The 12,132-nt window shown below is 38.6% G+C and overlaps 1 protein-coding gene across 2 annotated transcripts in view; it reads left to right on the top strand.

Moving 5' to 3' along the window:
- MCTP1 (multiple C2 and transmembrane domain containing 1) overlaps positions 1-12,132 on the top strand; it is a 1,071,916-nt gene that overhangs the window by 851,420 nt on the left and 208,364 nt on the right. For both annotated transcript variants that reach the window (XM_059888261.1, XM_010807608.3), the window contains 2 exons: positions 154-378; positions 9,696-10,104. In XM_059888261.1, the coding sequence (XP_059744244.1) occupies positions 154-378; positions 9,696-10,104 (634 nt within the window). The remainder of the gene's footprint in view (positions 1-153; positions 379-9,695; positions 10,105-12,132) is intronic.

Below are 12,132 nucleotides of genomic sequence, written 5' to 3'. Positions count from 1 at the left end.
ATGGACTACTTGTCAATCATATGATCTCTAGGCTAAAAACAGCTCTTCTTTCTATAGCTTTGAACTAGATTACTGAGAAGCTGAATTCTTAATTGAACAGGGCACAAGACACTTTGGATTCTGCTAACTGTAATGTACTGTCTGGTTTTAAAGTCTCAACACGCAGAGGGTCGGAGGTGGCGGTCGTCCGATGCCTGAGACTGGCACTGACGGACGCCGTCAAGGACGTCGTGCAGCACGTAGTGTCCGTGATGAGCTCTGGGAGCAACCGCGAGACGAACCTGAACAAGCACAGCGTTCCTGAAGGTCTGCGCGAGAGCATTCCGCGAGAATGGAATTACGTTCCGAAAGAAACCAAAGGGAAAGAATCAAGCAAAGGTACGTTTGTTTTTCTTTAAGAACACGTCCCTAAAGAAGCACACTTTCTAGGATATGAGAACAAGTAACATTGTAAAAATTACAAGATTTGTAAACTATATTAGTCTCCTTTCTACCATGTACATTTAGGATTCCTAATTTTCATTACTGCAAGCCATATGATCAAAAATAAATAAACACACACACACAACTTAGGAATGAAAATGACTCAAACAATTATCTTCTTTTTTTAACTACCAATTCAAAATTTTCTGTGATATTTTGTGTTTATGTTAGTATTCAGGTTAGTCACGTGATTTTGACTGATTTCCTTTAAACCTATTGAGGAATTTAAAATTCATATTCTCAAGAAGATTGCTCTGATATTCAGTTTAATTATTCTTTTTTGAAGTTTTTCCTGTACAACTACCAGTTATTACTTTCTTCTCTTTCTTTAATACACCTACATGTGTAGCTTTTGGGTAAAAAATAACACCCCATTTAATAGCTACATGTATTTTTCTGACAGGTATTCCCCCCTAGTACCTATGGTTCTGGATTCAGTGCATTGTTCCTCTTCAGGGCAATGTGTCTACCAAGTGTACTGAAAAATTATCAAAGATCTATATTATTCATTTATTTTACTACTCAAGTCCTTTCTTGTTAGTTACTTCCTATCTAGATGTCTCTACTTTCCAAGAATGTCACAAGGTTCCTTTGGATGTATCTTATTTACCTGTTTGTATCCATGAATCTTCTTTAGAATTTTTAAAATACATCTTTTCCTTTTTATCTTCATCTTTAAAGAAGAGTATTTTTTCACTAACTGTAAGGAAACTCTCAACAGTAAAGTACTCCAGCTGAACAGTAAAACACTCCTGCTAAATCTAAATCCATTTGAGGAAAGTAGCTGTTCTTTCATCCTTCTCCATAGTGGTCCTGAATAATGTGAATCTTATCCAGGAACCTTATATTAAAGACTCAAATCAAATTATCTATCAGTGACCTTTCATAGTAATGCTTTAATTCTGTCCAAACCCTATTAAACTGCCTTTGAATCCAGTAAAGCCATTTAATTCCAATTGGAAAATGTCAGATATTCATTACTTAAGTTCTTCCTCATCAGAGTTGTTGCCATCTCCCCTTTCTAGCTTTGGGATATTTCCTAGATTTTGAGCAATACAAGAGGCATGATCTATAGTTTATATAGCATGTCATATGAGTAGCACTTTTTTGTTTGTGGCTTTCAAGTTGGTCTATTCACAAACAATTTTTTTTTTTTCTACAAGTATTTTGGAACTCTTCCATAACATTTCAAAGGGCCTCTGGTTTCCACCCCCACCCCCGCCCCGAAAAACTTAGTTTGTATTGATCGATACCAGTTCTTATGGTTTTCCTTACTAAATAATACTTTTTCATAAAATTATCAGAGTAGAAATATAACACTTAGAGAGGCATGCAGGAGTGCCAAATCACATATAAATACTATAAAAGAAAGTGGTGGAGGAAGGTGACCTTATAAAGCATTTTGTGCATTTCAGGATGTGAAAATAGGAGAATACCATTGTTCTTCATTTCTGTCCTCTTTTAAATTGACATTACTCAATCTTTAGTTTCCCTACAACGTACAAGATAGATAACATGTTCATGCCAGACAGTAAGTCACTTACTCATTCAATAGATAGACATTTACTAAGTCAATTACAACTATATATGAGGTACTGGAATTGGGTCAGGGATAAACCGTCGATGAGAGATCCCCTCTTGATTCTTGAAGACTAGTATAAATGTTTACAAATAGGTACAAACACCTCCGGAGGTGTATAAGACAATTCTCTGGTGGGTGAAAAGACAGCAAGCGAAACTACTGACATTTCATATGGAGCCTGTTATGGAATTCTCCCTGGGTCTGTGAGCAGGCCAGTCGTGTGTTGGGGACATTGTTGTTAGTGAGGGCATGTACAGGGTAACCTCACTCCTTCATTAGCTTTCATCATTCAGCAATCAATTAAGGTTGTCCTTTGTATTTCAGAACCTAGTTTTCACAAAATTAATCCTCACAAAACACACAAGTGGCTTTAACATATTCTTAGAAATAACAAATCAACTGCGGTTTAAAACTATTACTGGGAATCCAAGGGAAAACAAAGTGAGAAAGTAAAAAAAACCTCACACTGAGGAAAATTACTATTTCTAACATAAACTGTTTCTCAGCCATATTTCAAGTTAGAACACTGATAATCTGATCATATTTGGCCAAAAATAAATAAAAAAGGAGTGGGAAAACCATCTGAAGCATGGCTTTCCATACTTTGTTGTTAAAGATGAATCCCTCCAAAATAAGTATTGTGCCTTGAGATATTAGCTAAATATAGTTTGAAGACTTCTTGATTAGCGGAAGATTTCAAAACTAAGCATACAAACATGAAGATAAACCTTGATAATCATTTTCAGCAATGTTTTAAGTCGATTGATATTTAATTTAGTCCTTGGCAAAATTCATCTAAATAATGAAGTGCTTAGGGGCCTTTTTTTTTTTTTTTGAGGATTCTAACTTAAAAGACAAATAGTCACTAGCTTAAGGAAACATTTGTCCTTCCTGACATAGTGAAAATGATGGAACGTGGAAAACACTGAAGATTTAAAAAAAATAAATAGTACAATAAATTATATAGTGTAAGAGATTTACCGAAGAATTGAATGGAGGTTCAGATGTTTCTGATATAGCTCAGCTTAGGTATTCACTCCCTAAGTGAATACGCAAAGAATTCTCTCCCCAAGAGCAAACACACAAAGAATTAGTTGTTTTATTTCTTTGACAATGACCAAAGGAAAGATATACCAAAGAATGTATTGTCTTACCACTAAATTACTTTTTAAATAGAAAGAATGCTTTATGGGAAAACTCAGGAGTAATTGTTTCTAACTAAAACAATAGATTCTTGAGAGGAAACAGAGGTAGCAAGCACCACAGAGCACATGTATTCCAGGCATCATTCACACGTGGATTGTTGAAAAAGAAAGTGACGGCAGAAATATGCCAAGTGTTATCAGAAGTCATTCAGATAGTTTATTTTGTAAAACCCAGAAATATTAGTTTTATAAAAGCGAGTATCACCTATATAAATGTCATCGCTGCACCACGTAAGAACTTAAGAATTTGCTAGCTTGATTTAAAATGTTCCAAATAAGTGTTTCAGTTATTTTTGAATACTTTTCTCAAAAGTACAAAAATGAGGGCATCCCTGGTGGCTCTGGTGGAGAGTCCGCCTGCCAATGCAGAAGACACGGGTTCCATCCCTGAGCCCGGAAGATTCCTGCACGCAGCGAAGCAGCTAAGCTCACATGCCACAGTACTGAGCATGTGCTTGAGAGCTCGGGACCCACAACTGCTGAGCCCGCGTGCTGCAGCTGCCGAAGCCTGCACACCTTAGAGCCCAGTGCTCTGCAACAAGAAAATCCACTGCAGCGAGGGGCCTCGAACCGCCACTGGAGCGTGGCCCCCGATTACCGTAAATACAGAAAAGTCCACACTGCAACAAAGACCCAGCACAGCCAAAAAGTTTTTTTTAAATACAAAAATGAAATATTTTCAGTTTGTTACAAGAACAATTAATTAACATAATGGTGATGACTATTCATTAGTCAGATTTCAACGACAACGTTTGTCTTTTTGGTGGTTAAGATTGAAAAACTAGTGCCATGATTTCACAGGTTGCACGTGTATCTATGTATATGTTCATGTACTGACTTTGTCACCTATGACGGTCATTAAAACCAAGTATTGAAACAAACTAAATAACCTGACATTTGAATCAATGTGTTACAAACTATTAAAGCCCAGATTTTTAAAAGAATAAAGCATATAAAATCACATTATCCTCACTCAGTAATGTATTACCGATATTTGATACCATTCAGTTCAGTTCAGTTCAGTCGCTCAGTCGTGTCCGACTCTTTGCGACCCCATGAATCGCAGCACACCAGGCCTCCCTGTCCATCACCAACTCCCGGAGTTCACCCAGACCCACGTCCATCGAGTCAGTGATGCCATCCAGCCATCTCATCCTCTGTTGTCCCCTTCTCCTCCTGCCCCCAATCCCTCCCAGCATCAGAGTCTTTTCCAATGAGTCAACTCTTGGCATGAGGTGGCCAAAGTACTGGAGTTTCAGCTTCAGCATCATTCCCTCCAAAGAAATCCCAGGGCTGATCTCCTTCAGAATGGACTGGTTGGATCTCCTTGCAGTCCAAGGGACTCTGAAGAGTCTTCTCCAACACCACAGTTCAAAAGCATCAATTCTTCCGTGCTCAGCCTTCTTCACAGTCCAACTCTCACATCCATACATGACCACAGGAAGAACCATAGCCTTGACTAGATGGACCTTTGTTGGCAAAGTAAATGTCTCTGCTTTTGAATATGCTATCTAGGTTGCTCATAAGTAAACAATATTTTAAAAGTTAATTTTAAGACATTATTTGTCTTTACCTTTTTCATTGTAAATTTCATTTTTTGCATGTTTTATAATCTCCAAAATATATTATTACAATCAGTAGTCTATGCACAAGAAGGAAGACATGATAAGTATATAAATGTACCTCTCACAGTGCATTCAATGTCATATTCAAAGCTATGGTTTTTCCAGTAGTCATGTATGGATGTGAGAGTTGGACTATAAAAAAAGCTGAGCACCAAAGAATTGATGCTTTTGAACTGTGGTGTTGGAGAAGACTCTTGAGAGTCCCTTGGACTGCAAGGAGATCCAACCAGTCAATCCTAAAGGAAATCAGCCCTGAATATTCTTTGGAAGGACTGATGCCAAAGCTGAAATTCCAGTACTTTGGCCACCTGATGTGATGAATGGACTCACTAGAAAAGACCCTGATTCTGGGAAAGATTGAAGATGGGAGCAGAAGGGGTTGACAGAGCATGAGATGGTTGGATGGCATCACTGACTTGATGGACATGAGTTTGAGCAAGATTGGGAGTTGGTGATGGACAGGGAAGCCTGGCGTGCTACAGTCTATGAGGTCACAGGGAGTTGGATGCAAGTGAATGACTGAACTGAACATTGCATTCATTCTAGGACATACATTTTTTCACACTTTATCAAATTGGGATGGCTCTTGCAATATATTACATATAAAGGACTTAGAAGTCAACTTATTTAAATAAAGACAGACTAATGAATGTGTGGCATTCTTAAAAGATCCATCCTGGTGTGTTGTCAGCATCGTCATAGACTCAGGCCCTGCGATTGTGCTTGTGTGGTGCTGTGCTGTGCTTAGTGGCTCAGTCGTGTCTGACTTTTTGTGACCCCATGGACTGCAGTCCACCAAGCTCCTCTGTCCGTGGGATTTTCCAGGCAAGAATACTGGAATGGGTTGCCATACCCTCCTTTAGGGGATCTTCCCAACCCAGGGATCGTACCCAGGTCTCCTTCCTTGCAGGCAGGTTATTTACTGTCTAAACTACGAGGGAAGCCCTGACCCCATGGTCAGTAGAATGGATTTGTCATAGGTCTAAAGGTTCTGACTAGAATTTGCCTAAGTTTTGATAAAGTAGTTGGAGATTTGAGTACGTGCAGTTCTCAGATTTTGTAAATATTAGTAGGGATACAGGTGTGAAGAGAATTGTTAATCTTTACCTGATTATCTACTTATCTTGTCAAATGTTTACTCAGGATATGCAGATAAGCCCTCTTTAGGTTAAACAGAATATAAGATATAATCTTGCAGATTGGGGCATATGAGATGCAAACACATTAAGAACAATAAAACGTTTAAGATATTTAAGAACATTGACAAGAGTGGTTTCTTAATTTGCTTTATCTATATTTCAGGCTTCATCTAAACATATTTATTTGAATAAAAAGAAGACATTTATTGAGGAACTATTTTTTACAAAGTACTGAACTAGATACTTTTTTATTTTTTCATTTATTTAATACAAAAATCTCCTGAGATCATTCAAATATATATTGGACCGAATACAATTTTTACAAACATAAAAACACTGTTCCAATTAATTCTGAAAATCATTCTTAAGTTGTCATGGATTTCTGAGGAATCACTAGACCAGACCTATGTTTTTCAAGAGCTTTGTATTTTTTAAGAGGAGAGTGACTTTTTTTTTTAACTTTTTATTTTGTATTGGAGTATAACCAAGTAAGGGTTTCCCTGGTGGCTCAGAGGTTAAAGCCTCTGCCCACAATGCGGGAGGCCTGGGTTCGATCCCTGGGTTGGGAGGATCCCCTGGAGAAGGAAATGGCAACCCACTCCAGTATTCTTGCTTAGAGAATCCCATGGACGGAGGAGCCTGGTGGCGTACAGTCCACGGGGTCGCAAAGAGTCGGGCGCGACTGAGCGAGCGACTTAACTTATAACCAAGTAATAATGTTGTGATAGTTTCAAGTGGACAGCAAAGGGACTCAGCCATACACATACATGTATCCATTCTCCTCCAGACTCTCCTTCCATCCAGTCTGTCACATAACTGAGAATTCCCTGTGCTGTACAGTAGGTCTTGTGCTGTACATAGATGCATTTTAAATACAGCAGTGTGTACATGTTGATCCCAAATTCCCTGTCTCTTCCCCTTATCCTTCCCCCAGGCAACCATACATTCATTCTCTAAGTCTGTGAATTTGTTTCTATTTTGTAAATAAGGTCATTTGTTTCATTTCTTCTTAGATTCTGCATGTATGGAACCTCATATGCTATTTCTCCTTCTCTGTCTGACTTACTTCACTATGACAATCTCTAGTTCCATCTATGTTGCTGCAAATGGCATTATTTCATTATTTTAAATGACTAATACCCCATTATGTGTGTGTGTGTGTGTGTGTGTGTGTATCTATCTCATTTCTTCTTTTTCCATTACTCTGTTGGTGAACATTTAGGTAGCTTCCTTGTCTTGGCTATTGTAAACAGCACTGCCGTGAACACTGGGGTGCAGGTATCCTTTTGGACGTTATTTTCCTTTGGATATATGCCTAGGAGTGGGATTGCAGGGCCACACGGTAGCTCAATTTTTAGTTTGTAAAGAAACCTCCACACTGTTCTCCATAGTCTCCGTGTCAGTTTACATTCCCACTAGTAGTGTAGGAGGTTCCCTTGTCTCCACTCGGTCTCCAACATTTATTTTTTGTGAATTTTTTGATGATAGCCATTTTGACTAGTGTGAGGTGATATCTCATTGTAGTTTTGATTGCATTCATATAATAATTTGTGACGTTGAACATCTTTTCGTGTGCCTGTTGAGCATCTGTATGTCTTCTTTGAGAGCTTCTCTGATGGCTCAGACAGTAAAGAATCTGCTTGCAATGCAAGAGACCTGGGTTCGATCCCTGGGCTGGGAAGATCCCCTGGAGAAGGAAGTAGCAACCCACTCCAGTATTCTTGCCTGGAGAATCCCATGGACCAAGGAGCCTGGAGGGCTACAGTCCATGGGGTTGCACAGAGTTGGACATGACTGACCGACTAACACTAACTAACATGTCTTCTTTGGGGAGCGTCTGTTTAGGTCTTCTGCCCATTTTTTGATTGGGTTGTTTGTTTTAATGGTCTCCAAAATCCACAGAGTAACTTTTTAAAATGTCACGAATATCTTAAGAAATCTTTCACAGTGTTTTATTATTTTTGTTCAGTAAAAACAGTGAAAAATATTTTTCTGAAGAACTTATAGCTACCTTCTTTTAGACTTTCACTCTGTTCCAATGTTCAAATTCAACTATGTACATAGTGTATTAAAATGCTTGTATCTGGCTTTACAAGGTACTCAAGGAGTGAGATTTTATTCCATGCTCTTGGGGAGCTTTTAGTCTAGTTGTAAAGACAACTCATGAATGTATAAATAAGAATATAACAAACAATGATAGATGATAATACAAAAGATAATACAACATGGCATTTTATGAACCTAATTACAGCACAGTCATATGGGTAATATGTCCAAATAAATTCATAGGAGGAAAAAACTTTGAACCAAAAGTTGAAGGTTATGAGTGACCTGTGAAGAACGAGGGCATTCCATGTGAGAATAATGAGATATTCCGAGAAGCCTAAGAGCAAAGAGGATGAAACGAAGATGAGGTTCACCGAAACTGCCTGCAGCTAGACTAGAGAGTGTTTTGACAGCAATGCTCCAGAGACTGATCTCATAACAGTGGAAAACAGCTAAAAGAATTGTAGCAGAGAAATTAGGTAATGAAGTTAACAAAGTTAGGTACTAGTATACACATCTGGCTTTATAGCTGGGCATAGTCTGGAGCAGAGAGATGGGTTAGGAGAATCCTACAACAGTCCAGATACCACTTGTGAGGGCAGGGTTGAATAGGTAGTAGCCTTGGTCACAGTGAGGCAAAACTGCATGTCAAAGATGATGGAGTAGTAAGATTGATCAGTGTAGCCCCTAATCTTATATGAAGGATTAGGAGGAATATTTAAACAATTCAAAAGGAAAGAAGAAAATGATGAATAACTTTCCTGGTGGCTCAGACAGTAAAGTGTCTGCCTGCAATGAGGGAGACCCGGGTTCAATCCCTGGGTCGGGAAGATCTCCTGGAGAAGGAAATGGCAACCCACTCCAGTATTCTTTCCTGGGCAGAGGAGCCTGGTAGGCTACAGTCCATGGGGTCGCAAAGAGTCGGACACAACACACTCAATGATGAGGAGGACAGAGAAGTGGAATGCCCATCTGGGAGCTGGAGTGGTTGAAAGGCCAAGGCTGAAGGTTCTAGAATCATCTAGAAGAATGGTTCTCAACTAGGAAGATAGAGAACAATTTGGCAATGCTTTGGAGACATGGGGTCTAATGATAGGGAGGGACTGGGGGCTGGAATAGGATCAGCGTGGAGGGACTGTCTTACATGGATTGTAGGGGGAGGCTGTCAGAGGAAATGACATTTGAGCTGAAAATTAAAAGAAGAAGAGCCAGTCCCAGCAAGAGCTGGAATGATTCTGTCGTGGATGCCAGGAGAAGAATAGAAAGGCTTAAGGAAGTGCCAAAGGCCACAAAAAGGTTGCAGCACGGGTATCTTTGCATTTATTGATTAGGAGGACCTTGGGCCCTTTAAACCTATAATCTTAATAGATAAAAATATAAGTAATAATTCTGAATTTTCTAATCATTTCTGAGAGGAAAAATTAAGTTGGGGGACTTGGGGAATTTTTGGCAGGACTGCAGAGGACCCCAGTAGAGTTCCGTCGGAATATGTCAAGCACTTGCTCTTCTCAACAATTTTCTCCACAAAAATTAGACATCCGCACACAACACTCAACACAGTGATGGAACGCAAATGCTAATACTAATCATACCTTTTCTTTCTTTTCTCCCCCAGGCTTCACAAGGCTTGCTGCTCAGGCAGTATCTATTGTAATCAGCAAGTTACCTACAGTGATTGCATGCTTGCCTCCCCCAATTAAATACTTCTTTTTTCTGTCTGAGAGAAAAATGTCAGAAAACTTCGTTGAATTGAAGAAAGCTGGCCTGCTTGTCTGGAACTTGATTGTAATTATATGTCAGATATTTGAGGATGGAAACACTGTGGAACTTTTAACAGGTGCCTCCCTTGACAGATGGAGTAAAGAGAAACTCGGTTTAGTCTGTTTGTGTTTGGAAAGCATCATGGGAGAGCAGACGAGTAGCCCTAATCAAATGACCCAAAAGGTTCTACGGAGCATCGAGCAGCAGAAACCCAAATGGGTTGAATGCCAGTTGTTGAGAGCAAGGAAACTGAGCACCGAATGGTAAAGTTATGTTTTTCTTTCCCCGAATTGCATCAGACACATTCCCAAAAAACAAAATCACCTATAAACAACCACCACCTCAAAATATTGTCAGATAGGCAGCCATGGTCATCTTGCTAACTTCATGGGAACTTTGATGAATACAAGCAAAGATAAATATTCCATCAAACGCTGGATTGTTAAATGTTCCTTGTCTTATTAAAATTTGAACCCCATTGATACACTGGAACACTATACCTGTGTAGTCCCCATCTCAAGGTTTCTGATTAAAAGGGTGGTGGTTAAACCCAGGAGAATTTGGTTTCACTCCTTTTCAATGTGCAAACAGGTATCTCGTGGATAGCCTGGAGCTTTTTGTAAATGGATTGGCCAGGGAGATTAAATTAAGAAGGAATTAATGGGTATAAAAGGCTCTTTATTGCTTTCTGTGTACCTGATTGTCAAAAAGGTACACATTTTTCATCTGGTAATGTAAGAATCCCAGAGGGCAACTGGGGCATATCACACTCAAGCTATAAACACACCCAGCTGTTTCTGTATGAAAATGTCAGCCTTCTCCTCGGTTTGGCACTGAGAGCTAAGTGATTTGTGGTATTGCAAAGATTTTTAAGGGTCCCTGATGAATTTAAATGTGTACATAGAGTCCTCCTGTCTTACAATTAGTCTTCAGTATAGAACTGCATGATATTGATAAAGGAGTTATGGTTCATATGGTCTACAGATCACTAAGCCAGACTCCCCCACACACTTTTTTTTTTTTTACACCATTCACAGATACTGTCCTCCATTCTTTTGAAATATATTCATATTGCTAGAAAGTACTATTGTAACTTTCTGCCTGAAACAACTAAAAGTTGTTAGTTTTAGTACATGGCAGTGATAGAGTTCAGGTTTTGGAATTATATGGACAAATACAAATCCTTTGTAAATGGGCCATCTTTTGTGAGTTATGGGGTTGTGCAGGTTGGATCCCTGGGTTGGGAAGATCCCCTGCAGCAGGAAATGGCAACCCATTCCAGTATTCCTGCCAGGAGAATCCTATGGACAGAGGAGCCTGGAGGGCCACAGTCCATGGGATTGCAAAGAGTCGGACGCAACTGAGCGACTGAGCGCTCACGTACAAAGCTGGTAGACTTGTTTTGAAAGGTTAAATAACAGTCATAAAGTTCTTAACATCAAGCTTAGACCTAGTAAGCATTTGTTATTTATGAACTATTAAAATAAGCTGCACTGTTTAGTAGTGTGATGACAAATGCTCTTTACTAGTTTATGTTAATCTGTGAGACTTCATATTAATCGAAATTACTGTAAGTAATCATGTAAGTAGTGTAAATAATGTAAGAAATGTAAATAATCATTTTCCTGGCCTTGTCATACTGACTTTTAAAAATTTACTTGTGGGGCATCCTGTGTGTAGGATTAAGAATAGCAGTCAGGAAAATGCTTAGTAACGTTGACAGTGACCTTAATCTTTACATTTGCATTGGATACCGATTTATAGGCTTTAATGCAAAGACTAAAAGATTAAGGCCACGTGTCATTATCCATGGCAGTGGGTGTAGAAGGGAGAGAAGAGAAGCAGAGTAAAAACAGTGGATTTGATTATAAAGTTAAATGTATGATACTGCTGAATTAGGAGACTATCAATAAGATCAGTGGAAAGTAATGTCTCTAATATACCTTGAGCTACATACAGAAATCCAGAGGTGAAATTTTTTCCTTAAAAGTTGATTTTAGTCTAAGTGTTTTATAAATAGCACCAACACATCTGATATTTTCTACAGTAGGGAATTGTCTAGCCAATATTTGGCTGATTAGTTTTATGTTGCAACTTGCATCAAAAATAATTTTTATTAACTTTTAAAAATGTTTTACAGCCCTCAAAAATTCTGAATACACTTTATGTAGCTTGTAATTAGCACAGTGCTATATCTTTCTTGATTTCTCAAATAATTTCAATGTAAAAAAATCCAGATTTAAAAGTTATTTCATTTATTTGAAAAAGAATTAAATTTGACCTATTAACAG

Source organism: Bos taurus, chromosome 7, assembly GCF_002263795.3.
Source record: "Bos taurus isolate L1 Dominette 01449 registration number 42190680 breed Hereford chromosome 7, ARS-UCD2.0, whole genome shotgun sequence".
In the NCBI taxonomy this organism is placed as follows: domain Eukaryota; kingdom Metazoa; phylum Chordata; class Mammalia; order Artiodactyla; family Bovidae; genus Bos; species Bos taurus.
This window is presented reverse-complemented; position numbering and strand designations above follow the sequence as displayed.